This window comes from Ranitomeya variabilis, chromosome 7 (genome assembly GCF_051348905.1).
Source record: "Ranitomeya variabilis isolate aRanVar5 chromosome 7, aRanVar5.hap1, whole genome shotgun sequence".
NCBI lineage: Eukaryota > Metazoa > Chordata > Amphibia > Anura > Dendrobatidae > Ranitomeya > Ranitomeya variabilis.
This window is the reverse complement of record NC_135238.1, coordinates 232488721-232503925: the sequence shown is the minus strand read 5'-3', so window position 1 is coordinate 232503925 and position 15205 is coordinate 232488721. Positions and strand designations below refer to the sequence as shown.

At 48.5% G+C, this 15205-nt stretch overlaps 1 protein-coding gene across 3 annotated transcripts in view; it reads right to left on the bottom strand.

Annotated features, from left to right (window-relative positions):
* The window catches only part of TTLL4 (tubulin tyrosine ligase like 4), a 38091-nt gene extending 27901 nt beyond the window's left edge, over nucleotides 1-10190 (bottom strand). For all 3 annotated transcript variants that reach the window (XR_013217865.1, XM_077273168.1, XM_077273167.1), the window contains exons 1-5: nucleotides 10055-10190; nucleotides 1941-3238; nucleotides 1252-1343; nucleotides 1085-1136; nucleotides 242-366 (exon numbers count right to left, since the gene is read on the bottom strand). Coding sequence is in view for 2 of the 3 variants with exons in the window: in XM_077273168.1 (XP_077129283.1) it covers nucleotides 242-366; nucleotides 1085-1136; nucleotides 1252-1343; nucleotides 1941-3166 (1495 nt within the window). In the remaining variant the exon portion in view is untranslated. The remainder of the gene's footprint in view (nucleotides 1-241; nucleotides 367-1084; nucleotides 1137-1251; nucleotides 1344-1940; nucleotides 3239-10054) is intronic.
* Between the last annotated feature and the right edge of the window lie 5015 nt (nucleotides 10191-15205).

The following is a 15205-nucleotide window of genomic DNA, read 5'->3' as shown; positions in this document are numbered from 1 at the left end:
CAATTTAGCTGTAGGGAAAAAAAGAACAACAACCCTATTATAGATGTGGTGAATGTCAAGTCACAGCGTAAAGTCCATGGAAGTAAAGTCAAGTGCAACTGGTGACCAGGAATCAAGCCAGTTTGGATTTTGTGCTACGATAGCAACAGACAAAAGTCGCCCCACAATGCCCCAGAGATGCAGCCATGTAGGGCCAAGAGCTTACTTCTGTAACATGATGGATACGTGCGCTGTATCTTACCTTTTTCATCCGAGGTGGCAAAATAAATAGTGGGCGGTGTATTGGGAAACAGGCTTGGGGTGAGGGCAGGCCTAACATTGAAAGCCATATTGGAGTTCATCGGGTCCATGACGGGAGCACAATGCCTACAAATGAACAATGGCATTTTAGCTGATCAAAAACATTATTTCTCTACCAAAAGTTACTAGAAGAAAGTGAAAAGTCCAAACATTTAAATTGTGTCCACATGTGATGAAATTCTTGTTGAGCCATTCCATAAGGCGCATGAAAATCTGCAGTATGTAGTGCGAATTTTACCACTGATTTCTTTGCAGAAATCAGCAGAGCTGAAAAATTATACCAACATGCGCACCTCCTCGCGTCTCAGGACTTGTGGACGGACCACAGCTCTGCAGCAAAATCTGCAACAATTGGGGTTTCTTGCAGATGTTGATTTCTCCTTTGAACTCAATGAGGAAAATATAACAGATACATGACAGGTTTGACGCCCACACCACAGGTCCAACCACAGGTCCAGCCACTGCTCTGCAATGCGTACATCATATTCTAATGGATGGAGGTAAAACACTGTGTCCATGTGGTCGCTCCATGTCTACAAGTGCCAAGATCGCAGCTCATACTTCAGCGAGTATATTCTGGTCTCTTCACAGAGAGCGGAGCGACATCAATAGGTTCCTGCCAGGACGCATGTAAGGTCGTCAGGAATTGTGCATGTCTCCTGCTCTAATGGCAAGGATGGGCGAGTGATGTCTACCAACCACATTGGGGTCTATCCAACGTCGTCAGTTTCAAAACAACCCTTTAAGTGAGAAAAGAAACCAATTCAGGTTACAATCCAAATACCTGGAAACTTCTGCAAATGATGTAGTAGAGGGCGATTGGACAATGCTGGGATCTGCAATAAAAGACGTCAAATATGTAATAGAAGAATATCAGGTCTGATCTCCATCGCGCCAGGAGAATTCACAGGTTCAGTTATGGGGCTGAAAGAGTAATCTGAAGATACAGACCTTCCTCATCCTCCTCTTCCTCCTGGCTGTCATCTAAGCCTTCAGGCAGCTCCTCCTCAACATCATCCATTTCAGAGTTTGGCACAGTAATGCTACGATGGGAAAAACATTAGGAAAAAGGTACGGACGCACCAACAGAAGAGCAGATGAAACCTTCTTGATGGCACAAAGTGAACTGTACTACAAGTACAAGGAAAATGGCAGCCCACATTAGCAACGGGGACACCAGCTGACTGGACCCCTAAAACCTGCAGTCACAGATGCATTGGAGGACGGCAGTGTATCCATCACAGCATCTAGCAGAACTGTTCAGGATGGAAAAACAAGACTCTGGCGATAAGTAACATCTATAAGTAGTGAGGACCCAGGAGCGGTACATATTACATACATACATTTTTTTTTTTTTTTTTTTAATTATCTGAGTCTGAATAAATTTAGGGGTCTGGTCCTCTTCCTAACAAATAACTCTTGATGCGAGCTGCTCTACACAGTTTGTATAATCACATCTTTACTCTTTGGGTCCAGCTCAGACCTTCCCCTGCCCATAAACCGAGGTAAGCAAACCTAGCAGAAATGGGAGAACCCTGGCTGCACCCATTAAACTACATATTCTTGCATGGCATCTATCTCTGTGACAATCTGATACACTATGCTTATGACCGTAGAGCCCTTGAAGGAAAACGACTTACTCTAAGTTACTTTCTAAGGCTTTGCCAGGTTTATTAAGATGCATGGTTGAGATCTGAGAGGCCATCACAGTAATATTTCCTCGATGAGACGGCTCGCTGGTCGCTGGGGAAGATGGTTCACATTTCAAGGTTGGAAGATAAGCAGAGGTATCGAAGCGACACAAGTCACCCCCCATGGCATCAAGGCTGGCACTGTTTTGCTGGGTGCAGATGTTGGCATGGTATCCCCTGGAAATACTTAAGTCACCATTAAGGCATGGACCCTCTGCTGCCAGGGAGGACGATTGTGCTGTTGCACTGAGGGCACACGTCTCGTTATTTTGGCAGACAGCTTTGGTAGAAACTTCAAGTTGTGCTTCACAGCCAGAGGACAAATGACCTCCTGTCAAGCGCCTTACAGCCTCTGTAAGTTGGACTCCTCTATGGGGAGAGCAACCAACTTTGTTATTTTCAAGTATATGCCAGGTCGTCTCCTCAACTTTGGTCAAACCCTCCATGATGGTGGATGAAGAAGTTGCTTTGTCGACCGCAGTCCGTGAGCGAATACCAGTGTGATTCAGTGAAGGAGCCGCCCCATTAAGTTGGCCGAAGTCTGATTTTTCACCGGAGAGCCATGAAGCAGACTTGGCTCCAACTTGAGTGGGGCTTGGCACCGTCTTCTTGTCCACATGTGGATGTAAAGGCACTTTAGCGCTGTTTGGTCGTAGGAAAGCGTTGGTAACCAATGCTGGCCGGGAAGGATCCAAGGTCGGCTTGGAGGCCACACTGGAAGGTCTTCGAATGCCAACTTCAGGGAGCTCACCAGCTGCACTCGGCAAGAAAAACTGATCTACCATTAAAGACGTCATGGCACTTTCAGTTTTGGCAGATTTAGGGAAAGGCCTGATTGGTGGATACCTGTAGCGGGTGGAGATATGTCTCTGACTTTCTGAAGTTCTACGGAAAACCAACGTTCTTTCAAGGCTGTCATGTAATGAACGGGGTCCAGACGAGGGAGGAGACGGTGCTAAAGGTGGAGTTGTCCTGCGGGGCTCAGACAAACAGCAAGATCGAGGGAACATGGAGTGAGCGGATTGGCTATCATGAGCATGTTCCCTCTCTTGCTTCCAGAGAAGTGACAGCTTTGAGTCAGGAACGACAATTTTTGGGTCTCTACATCTGTCTGGATGAGAAGTAGTCGGCTTCTTAGGCTCAGCAGTATACACCAGTGTCTTGACTGAGGCCATGAATGGCCGTCTCCCAGTAATCACTCCAGTGTGACCGAGGTTTCTTACGGCTTCATTGTTCTATGGTTTCATCTGCAATGATCAAAAAGAGAGAAGGGTAATGCTACCACACTGCATGCTTACCATATGTTTAAAGGGGTATTACGATCTTAAAATAGTGCCATAGTACTGGGATATGGTTTAATGCTACAGCCCAATCCAAGTTTACACCTGCCCTGCTGGTTTGCCTTGTTTTCGCCTGTACCAGTGCTGGATTCACAGCTACACTGCTGTACAAATATTCTCCATGCTGCTTTATAGTGAGTGTTTATCACCCCAGAGCTGGATGCAGACATACACAGCTGAGTACTGCTGTATAACGCCCTCCATTCTGTTGCTGCTTCTGAATAGTCTCCCATGTCACTGTCTGCTGTGTATGGGAGGTTTCATAGCAGCTGGTTTATATACACTAGCTCAGAGACAACTGAAAGTTAAAGACAGAGTCTACATAGGGGAAAAATGGTGAAAAACGCAGCATACATGTCATAAAATGGCCAAAGAAAAGGTTACTCATCAGGAACTTGGGGCAACTTATTCTTAACAGTCACCTGAAACGACAGGTACACCTCCACAGGTTGTGGATGGGCTTTGCAATTTGACAATACATCACAGTATAATAGATAATGAAGGATTAAAAACAGATAAGGGCTTTGCTGAGTAAAATCCTCAGCGGAATGATCCACCACTTGACCAGAGTAAACAAATTAAAAAAAAAGCCCCTGATCCCAACTTTGGTGGTCAAAAATGTATAATGCAAAGGCCTGGTCTTAGTCTTTGCAGCTACGTAATGGTGTCACTCCATTAATACAAAGCAGACGGGGGCATTTGCTAACTGGCTTGTTTCAATTTTGCACTAAAATTGGCAGCTTTTTTTCCCCCTTCTCTCAGCGCTTTCAGAAACAGTTAATAAAGTGGGTGATGTTTCCCTAAAAGACGAGACATCAGAGCAGCAAAATTATTATCAGTCAGGGACAAGAGCAGCCATATATACGCCAAAATAATTTTGCAGTCTTCCCAGAAAATACCAGTCCCATTACATTTCTAGGTTAAGTTTTCATTTTCGGTGACTCCCTATAGGTGCAAGACCTTTCTATAGACGCACTGTAGATGCATGCACACAAACGTCCACCTGCCGCCAATCTATGAGGATCAGTCATTACAAAGCATCCGATATGTAGCCAAGTCAGAAGGAAACCGGAGTGGAGGACAATTAGCGTAACAATTGGTGAGACTTACACAAAGCCGAGCTCAGCGTAACACTAATTAATTCTCTACTCCGCTCCTGACATATTAATGAGGGTCGATTTCCAGGCAACGGACAAAACGTCTAGGGAGGGGGTCATACGACGAACCTGACTAGCACACAATCACCCTCTCTCTGAACATAGTGGGATAAAAAGACACTTTAATAAAATGATTAATGTGTGCAATTATATAAACTACAAGCTTTACATTAGTACTAATAAATGATCCCCAGGTGTCAGCTCAGAAAAGGCTGCAAAAAACGCTATAGTTTGCCGCTATATATCACTGCAAAGTATGCATATAACACTATCAATATGGGTCTTCTGTGGGTTAGTAGATGGCAGGGGGTTCACCATGATCAGGAACATCATTAACCCCTTAGTGACAGAGCCAAATTTTTGAAATCTGACCAGTGTCACTTTATGTGGTAATAACTCTGGAACGCTTCAACAAATCCCAGTGATCTTGAGATTGTTTTTCATGACATTATACTTTATGATAATGGTAAATTTAGGTTGATATTTTTTCTAAATAAACACAAAACATATCAGAAATTTGAGAAAAACGTAAAAAAATTTGCAATTTTCAAACTTTGAATGATTATCCCTGTAATCCAGATGGTCATACCATAGCAAAACATAAATAACATTTCCCACATGTCGGCTTTACATCAGCACCATTTGTAAAATGTTAATTTATTTTGTTAGCATTTTAGGAGGTTTAAAAATGTAGCAGTCATTTTTCATTTTTTTCAATGAAATTTACAAAATTTATTTTTTACGGATTTATCCATGTTTGAAGTGACTTTAGGGGTCCCATATATTGGAAAAACCCCAAGTGTTATACCATTTTAGAAACAGCACCCCCTGACATATTGAAAACTGGTGACGTCTAATATGGTAATTGCATCATCTGGTGACGTTTAATTGTATTACATTGTTTTTCTGTAAAGCTGTCAACTGCATTGTGGGAGAAACTAATGCATTTTGGGTAAGAAGGTCCTGCTGAAGCAGCCATTTTGTAAGAAGCAGTCTATCAGAACAGTTGTACAAAACATTCTGCATTACCATATGTTACCTAGAACTCCATCATCCTTTATTAAATCTATCTGATAAGGGAACTCTGTTCTGTGGTATTGTGTATTCAGACGGCGATTGTTATTAAGTCGTGTTCACATGTACAAGATCCACCTTGCTGTGTGCCTTCACTGTTAATTGTAAATGTCATGTTATGTTGTATTCTAAGCTCAATCCTTATACCTGTTATTTGTATTCTTGTAGTTTTACCACATCCATCTGTTGACCAACAAACAGAGAACGGTCTGCTTATTTTAGAAGACAGATGGTTTAGGCTGTATGTCAGATTGCACACCGTGAGAACGTGAAAACAGTAGCTATGATTGTGGTCAGATCGGGCACGATCAGACATTGCTAGTAGATAATATTGATATGTAAAAAGTGTTTCCGTAAGTGTCTAGTCACAATAACTGACTAGGAAAAATAAAAGATTGGTTTTGGAAACCCATTCAATAGCTAAGCCAGACCCCCTCTATGTCTATGCATCAACAGTTACAAAGAAGGGGGCTGGCTCATGTTGAAATCCGCCATCAGCCGGGCCCTCCTGGCTACCCGGGTCAAACCAGACTTCAAAAGAGCTGTGGGGAAGAAACAGTTTTATCACCAGTCACTGATCGGCTGCAGCGGTCATTTGCCATCTGACATCAGTATATCTTGTCATTGGGGGAACATTTCTTGAAGGGACAGAACCACTGCCTATCCACAAGAGATAAATGTATGATTGCTGGGGGTCCAGCTGCTGGATGGACCCCAACTTACATAGAAAGTTGCTGTGTGAACAGAGCACATGCTTACTTTAAGACCCCTGTTCTCATGAACGATTGGCTGTCCCAGCGATCATACATTTATCTGGTGTCCAGGTGTTAGAAGAAAATGGGACAGCCCCTTTAATTTAAATAATGTAACAAGTTCTGTCCTATTTCTCTCACATTAAAAACTATTGTTTTTTTGTTTTTTTTCACCTGCACAACCCCTTAAATATGCTTCTCCTAACACCACTTAAGAAAAGAAATGGGAGGTGAAGGGAATAAACGAATCAGCAGACGCTGCACTAAATGCTGCTCAGCCCTCTGACTCAGCAGATTACATTGCTGCAATTCTCATGACGTGACCACACGGCAATGCCAGCACCTTTCCCCCAGCTCAGTGTCGCCCACCCACAGAACTTGGGGCTATTCAGCCCCCCCGCCCCCCCACAGCGCAGGATCACCCACTCGCAGAACTCGGGGATAGCCCCCCTTCCCCCCCAGCACCAGATCGCCCACCTGCAGAACTCAAGGTTATAAGTAAACAATTTCTAGGTGAACTTAGAAGTCTTCGGTTCCTCTGGTGAACAAATCAGTATTATAATGAGGGCCCTCCCTGTCCTCGCACGCATCCAGCAGATGAGATATGTACGCAGGAATCTGTGTGATGTGTCACCAACAAAACGAAAACGTGAATGAAGAGAGCCAAATATAGTACAGTATTAAAGGGGTAAAACACCAATCAGAAAAGGAGCAAAACTAGGTAATTTGTGAGAGATCCTAACTTTTTTTGGTTAGTTTTCTATCCATGTCTATGGAAGACCAGTTCATCAGTCACATGGTCCTGCCGCCAAACAGCTGAGCAACAATGCAGCCTGGCAGGGGATAGAGTGAGGAAAACTCATTACATTACTTATCCTGTACTGATCCTGAGTTACCTCCTGTATTATACTCCAGAGCTGCGCTCACTATTCTGCTGGTGCAGTCACTGTGTACATACATTACTTATCCTGAGTTATATCCTGTATTATACTCCAGAGCTGCACGTACTATTCTGCTGGTGCAGTCACTGTGTACATACATTACTTATCCTGTACTGATCCTGAGTTACCTCCTGTATTATACTCCAGAGCTGCACTCACTATTCTGCTGGTGCAGTCACTGTGTACATACATTACTGATCCTGAGTTACATCCTGTATTATACTCCAGAGCTGCACTCACTATTCTGCTGGTGCAGTCACTGTGTACATACATTACTTATCCTGTTCTGATCCTGAGTTACATCCTGTATTATACTCCAGAGCTGCACTCACTATTCTGCTGGTTTGAACTAGAAACAGACAAATCTAGATCACAAGTTACATCACCCCCTATGAAACATATTTCAGTTCCATTCATAACTCATTTACGAGTGAAGGAGCGCTGCTGACTGGTTGCAGTAGACCATTAATTCCTCCCCGCGGTCTCCAGGCCGCCCTGGTGACAATCTGGTTTCTCGGGCTGTGGACACCAGGGCAGTCGCCTCTTGTCTTCCTGACTACGATCTGATAACCGGCTTGGCTTCTGTACTTGCCCTGGTATCAGGTGGGCAGAACAAGCTCAGACATGTGCCGCTCTGTAACGTGACCCGGCCAAACACATCAGACCTGAACAAGGCGACACAGTTCTGTCACCACAAAGGTCTATTTACAGGGTCTCCAGTTACCACCCTAAAATTCACAACGCCCCGTGCAGAGCAACAAACCGGGGAACAGAAGAGCAGCTGTGTACGGTGCACAGGACATCACTCATCGGGCTACGTTCTGTAGTGTAGCGCTTATTTACTCAGAGGCCCAGCCTTCCTGAGAAAAAAAAAAGTGTGGCAGAAAACATTAAACTCTGTTCAGACCTTAGTTCTTGTTCGTGTTCCAGATTTACACCCATAAGTGCTTCGACGTTAAGACTGGCAGCCAAAAAGCGTGCCCCATGTACGGGCACAGATGCATAACCTATGGGTAAAATTGGCATACACAGAAAGGAGGGGGGGGGGGGGGAACAGCATGGCCCTATTGATGGCGGCCTATAATATAGGGCAGGAGAGGAGCTCTACATCAAGCCTCGCACTGAATAATCAGCCGACAGCCCTCCCTCTGGACCCCCATATTCCGGTACGAGGGCCTCAGCAGGGCGCGCATGTGTTTTCAAATTAGAAGCGTAGAATAAAGGCCTCCACATACATTAGATGGGATCGGCTGGCGGTCCAATGTGTACAGGGCGCTGGGCGACCGATGCTCAGGAGACGTCTATCGGACAATTTCCTTCCTCACTCCTCTGTGTCAGATGGCACATGACCGCTGCAGCCGATCAGTGACTGCTGATTGCCTGCCGTGGTTATGGGCCATCCACCTTCAAATACAATAGCGAGATTAGCAGGCAGTTGGGCAAGTGTGCATTAGGTTTTTATGTTTTTCAGGCCAAATGGGGTAAATAGAAGGGGTGGACAATCCCTTTAAGAACCTTTTTGATCTGGTAATGATGAAGAGGGGGAACTTGTACTGTTCCACATTGGATCATTGTCTGACTGCAGGGGGGGTCGTCGACATAAAAGATGCGATCAGGCGGCTGAAGAGCGCCCGCTGGTCAAGCACTGGGTGGCGATCGGGAACAAACGCTCCTTTATCAGAGTAAGCCGTTCCTATAAAGAGGGTCCGGGCGACTTTAATGCAGACGTCTACGTAAAGGTAAATTATTATTATTATTTATTTATACAGCACCATTAATTCCATGGTGCTGTACATGAAAAGAACCTAATACTTTCTGCATGTCGGAAACATCGGCCCAGTGGGGTCCGGAGACCTTCAGCCGAGAGCGGCGCCCAACTGTGCACGTCTACTGTGAGGGTCTCAGCATCGGACCCCCAGCTACAAACACTTCACCTGCATGCTGGGAGTAGTAGTTCTGTGACAAATCCGGGAGGACTCAGGCAGGACAGTTAAGGGGGTTTCTCCACAAATCCACAGGTAACTGTACGAGTACTGCACCCCCCAATAACACCAAGGACTGGGGTCCGGTGTGAGCTGCGCACATACAGGACTGGCGGTGACGGGGGGTCCAACCCTACAGACAAGGACCGGACAGTGACGGACCCCTGGGACGGTGGAGGTGAAGGGTCGCACTGATGACGTCACCTGTGAGGGAAGAGGCCCCCGATCACCGCACATTGTGTGACCCAGGGAAGATATTGGGCGATGAAAGCTCCGTGTGCCCCAAACCGGAGGCGGAATAATAGGGGCTCAGTCCCGCCTGCTTCTAGGGTCACCCCAATATCGCAGCAGAATGGTCGCATCTGACTGACCACATGCTGGGAGTTGTAGTTCCCGCCCATTCGCTTGCCAGGATCAGTTATCACACAGGTAGAACTACAACTCCCAGCATTCCCACACTGACCAAAGAGGGGCAATACACCACAGAACAGCCGGCAGAATAGCAGTGGCTGTGGTACTACAAGACCCAGCGCGCCCACACTGTGCCAGGCAGGAAGGAGACGTCAGTCACACGTGGCCAATACCGGAGCACAAGGTAGCAGGCTGCGGACCCGCCATTACCACGGGGAATGTCCTGCCATTACCACCGGGAGGACCCGCCATTACCACAGGGAATGTCCCGCCATTACCACCGGGAGGACCCGCCACACAGAGCGTCCCCCGCCACACAGAGCGTCCCCCGCCACACAGAGCGTCCCCCGCCACACAGAGCGTCCCCCGCCACACAGAGCGTCCCCCGCCGCCGGACGAGACTCACCCGCTCCACAGCACAGCGGGCACCGGAGCACAATGTCCGCTCCCGGCTCAGCGGCCTCCGCTCTCCTAGCAACGCGACACTGACTGCTGCTGAGAGGAGCCGCCGCCAGCACATGACGTCACGGGAATGGGGCGGGGCTACCACCAGACGGGGCGGAGCCGAGAGAGCAGCGCGGGAAAGAGGAGACGTTACTGCAGTAGGAGACGGAGTCAGAGACAGAGGAGAAGAGACAAAGGGGGAGACCGAGGAGAAGAGACAAAGGTGGAGACAGAGGAGAAGAGACAAAGGGGGAGACCGAGGAGAAGGGACAAAGGTGGAGACAGAGGAGAAGAGACAAAGGGGGAGACAGGAGAAGGGACAAAGGGGGAGACCGAGGAGAAGGGACAAAGGGGGAGACAGAGGAGAAGAGACAAAGGGGGAGACAGGAGAAGAGACAAAGGGGGAGACAGGAGAAGGGACAAAGGGGGAGACCGAGGAGAAGAGACAAAGGTGGAGAAGTGACAAAGGTGGAGACAGAGGAGAAGAGACAAAGGGGGAGACCGAGGAGAAGGGACAAAGGGGGAGACAGAGGAGAAGGGACAAAGGGGGAGACAGAGGAGAAGGGACAAAGGGGGAGACAGGAGAAGGGACAAAGGGGGAGACCGAGGAGAAGGGACAAAGGGGGAGAAGTGACAAAGGTGGAGACAGAGGAGAAGAGACAAAGGGGGAGACCGAGGAGAAGGGACAAAGGGGGAGACCGAGGAGAAGGGACAAAGGGGGAGACCGAGGAGAAGGGACAAAGGGGGAGACAGAGGAGAAGAGACAAAGGGGGAGACCGAGAAGGGACAAAGGGGGAGACCGAGGAGAAGGGACAAAGGGGGAGACAGAGGAGAAGGGACAAAGGGGGAGACCGAGGAGAAGGGACAAAGGGGGAGACCGAGGAGAAGAGACAAAGGGGGAGACCGAGGAGAAGAGACAAAGGGGGAGACAGAGGAGAAGAGAATAAGGGGGAGACAGAGGAGAAGAGAAAAAGGGGGAGACCGAGGAGAAGAGACAAAGGGGGAGACCGAGGAGAAGAGACAAAGGGGGAGACCGAGGAGAAGAGACAAAGGGGGAGACAGAGGAGAAGAGAAAAAGGGGGAGAAGAGACAAAGGGGGAGACAGAGGAGAAGAGACAAAGGGGGAGACAGGAGAAGAGACAAAGGTGGAGACAGAGGAGAAGAGACAAAGGGGGAGACCGAGGAGAAGAGACAAAGGAGGAGACCGAGGAGAAGGGACAAAGGGGGAGACAGAGGAGAAGGGACAAAGGGGGAGACAGAGGAGAAGGGACAAAGGGGGAGACAGAGGAGAAGGGACAAAGGGGGAGACAGAGGAGAAGGGACAAAGGGGGAGACAGGAGAAGGGACAAAGGGGGAGACCGAGGAGAAGAGACAAAGGGGGAGACCGAGGAGAAGAGACAAAAGGGAGAAGAGACAAAGGGGGAGACAGAGGAGAAGAGACAAAGGGGGAGACAGGAGAAGAGACAAAGGTGGAGACAGAGGAGAAGAGACAAAGGTGGAGACAGAGGAGAAGAGACAAAGGGGGAGACCGAGGAGAAGAGACAAAGGGGGAGACCGAGGAGAAGGGACAAAGGGGGAGACCGAGGAGAAGAGACAAAGGGGGAGACCGAGGAGAAGAGACAAAGGGGGAGACCGAGGAGAAGAGACAAAGGGGAAGACAGAGGAGAAGAGAAAAAGGGGGAGACAGAGGAGAAGAGACAAAGGGGGAGACCGAGGAGAAGAGACAAAGGGGGAGACCGAGGAGAAGAGACAAAGGGGGAGACCGAGGAGAAGAGACAAAGGGGGAGACCGAGGAGAAGAGACAAAGGGGGAGACAGAGGAGAAGAGAAAAAGGGGGAGAAGAGACAAAGGGGGAGACAGAGGAGAAGAGACAAAGGGGGAGACAGGAGAAGAGACAAAGGTGGAGACAGAGGAGAAGAGACAAAGGGGGAGACCGAGGAGAAGAGACAAAGGAGGAGACCGAGGAGAAGGGACAAAGGGGGAGACCGAGGAGAAGAGATAAAGGGGGAGACCGAGGAGAAGAGACAAAGGGGGAGACCGAGGAGAAGAGACAAAGGGGGAGACCGAGGAGAAGAGACAAAGGGGGAGACTGAGGAGAAGAGACTAAGGGGGAGACCGAGGAGAAGAGACAAAGGTGGAGACAGGAGAAGAGACAAAGGGGGAGACCGAGGAGAAGAGACAAAGGGGGAGACAGAGGAGAAGAGACAAAGGGGGAGACAGGAGAAGAGACAAAGGGGGAGACAGAGGAGAAGAGACAAAGGGGGAGACAGAGGAGAAGAGACAAAGGGGGAGAAGAGACAAAGGGGGAGACAGGAGAAGAGACAAAGGTGGAGACAGAGGAGAAGAGACAAAGGGGGAGACAGAGGAGAAGAGACAAAGGGGGAGACAGGAGAAGAGACAAAGGGGGAGACAGGGGAGAAGAGACAAAGGGGGAGAAGAGACAAAGGGGAGACAGAAAAGAAGAGACAAAGGGGAAGACAGAGGAGAGACAAAGGGGGAGACAGAGGAGAAGAGACAGAAGAGAAGAGCGAGGGGGAGACCGAGGAGAAAAGACAAAGGTGGAGACAGGGGAGATGAGACAGGAGAAGAGACAAAAGGGGGAAACAGACAGAGGAGGAGAAGAGACAAAAGGGGAGACCGAGGAGAAGAAACAAAGGGGGAGACAGGAAGAAACCGAGAAGAGACAAAGGGGGAGACAGAGGAGAAGAGACAAACGGGGAGGGGGGGAAAAACGGAGGGAAAGATACAGGAAAATAAAGAGATGGGAAGAAACAGGAAAAGAGAGAAGAGACAAAGGGAAAGAGAAAAGATAGACGTGGAGAGACATAGAGGAATAGACAGGAAGAAACAAAAAGTGGGAGACAGACAGGAAAAGATTGGGGAGAGAGACAGGAGAAGAGGAAGAGAGACAGAGGAAAAGAGGGAAGAGACAGGAGAAAAGACAGAGGGGGAGAGACATAGAGGAGAAGAGACAGAGACCAAGGGGGAGAGAGAGACTTGAAAGGAAGAAACAGGAAAAGAGGGAGGAGACCTGCAGGTGATGAGCAGGGGTGGATTAAGGGTAGCCAGGGCCCCGGGCTGTTCAGACACTGTGGCCCCCCCCCCCCCCCCCCCCCCCCCGGTCATGTGACGGGGGTCATGTTATACCCGAACCAGATTATTCCAGAAAAATGGCCGGGCCCTACTCTACTGTAACCTATTAAATATTTGTTAAAATCTGCAATACAATTTAGATATATTTTGACCAATAATATCACATACAAGGAACAAATACCACCGCGCCATGACCAGACCACAAATTACAACCATCGAATAATATCACATACAAGGAACAAATACCACCGCACCATGTCAAGACCAAATATTACCACCACTTGGTGACCAAATAGCACATTCAAGGAACAAATACCGCAACACCATTTCCAGACCACATATTACCACCACATAGTGACTGAATACTACAATACTGATCAGTAATAATAAAACAAAACACAATACTATCACCATAAGTGCCAGTATTCACAGGAGATCTGTACTTAGTATGCAGTGTCTGTGTAGAGGTAATACAGAGATCACTGGTGACATTATACACAGGACCTCTGTATATAGTGTATAGGTAATACAGTGATCACTGGTGACATTGTACACAGGACCTCTGTATATAGTATACAGTGTATAGTGTCAGTGTATAGGTAACACTGACTCACCAGTGACGTCTTTAGGTGAAGTCCTCCATCTTTCATCCAGCACAGACCGCCATCATTTCTTCCAGCCAGGACTCGTTTCTGCAGGAAATAACTGTTATCTCGAGCTCCGCTTGCAGAACACATTACTTAATTTTTCCCAACTTCTACATTACACCACATGAAGAAAAAAAGGCGACATAGTGTCACTCTGCACAGTAACAGGACCACCCCAACCCCATTTAAAAGTGTCCTCAAAAAATAAAATAAATACATCACTGCAGTAATAATATCCCTTAATTAGCCCCTATGGTAATAATATTCCCCACCCTGGCCCCGTGTGTCACATTCCTGGCTCCAGCCATATGTTCTCCCATCCTGCACTCATTAGTATCCATTCTACCCCAAGTGATCTCCCCATCCTGCCCCATCTGTCTCCATCGTATCCATCCTGCCCCATGATCCAATCCTGCCCCATGTCTTTCATTCTGCCCCGTGTATCCAATCATGCCCCGTGTCTACATTGTGCCCATGTCTCCAGTCCTGCCCCCAGTGTGTCCAGCAATCTGCCCCAGTATGTCCAGCATTGCCGTCAGTGTGTCCAGCAATCTGCCCCACTGTCTCCAGCAATCATCTGCCCCAGTGTGTCCAGCAGTCTGCCCCCGTGTCTCCAGCATTGCCCTAGTGTCTCCAGCAATCTGCCCCAGTGTGTCCTCCAGCATTGCCCCAGTGTCTCCAGCATTGCCCCAGTGTCTCCAGCAATCTGCCCCAGTGTCTCCAGCAATCTGCCCCAGTGTCTCCAGCAATCTGCCCCAGTGTGTCCTCCAGCATTGCCCCAGTGTGTCCAGCAATCTGCTCCAGTGTGTCCTCCAGCATTGCCCCAGTGTCTCCAGCATTGCCCCAGTGTCTCCAGCAATCTGCCCCAGTGTCTCCAGCAATCTGCCCCAGTGTCTCCAGCAATCTGCCCCAGTGTGTCCTCCAGCATTGCCCCAGTGTGTCCAGCAATCTGCTCCAGTGTCTCCAGCATTGCCCCCAGTGTGTCCAGCAATCTGCCCCAGTGTCTCCAGCATTGCCCCAGTGTGTCCTCCAGCATTGCCCCCAGTGTCTCCATCAATCTGCCCCAGTGTCTCCAGCATTGCCCCAGTGTCTCCAGCAATCTGCCCCATTGTCTCCAACATTGCCCCAGTGTCTCCAGCATTGCCCCAGTGTCTCCAGCATTGCCCCAGTGTCTCCAGCAATCTGCCTCAGTGTCTCCAGCATTGCCCCCAGTGTGTCCAGCAATCTGCCCCAGTGTCTCCAGCATTGCCCCAGTGTCTCCAGCAATCTGCCCCAGTGTCTCCAGCATTGCCCCAGTGTCTCCAGCAATCTGCCCCAGTGTCTCCAGCATTGCCCCAGTGTGTCCTCCAGCATTGCCCCAGTGTCTCCAGCAT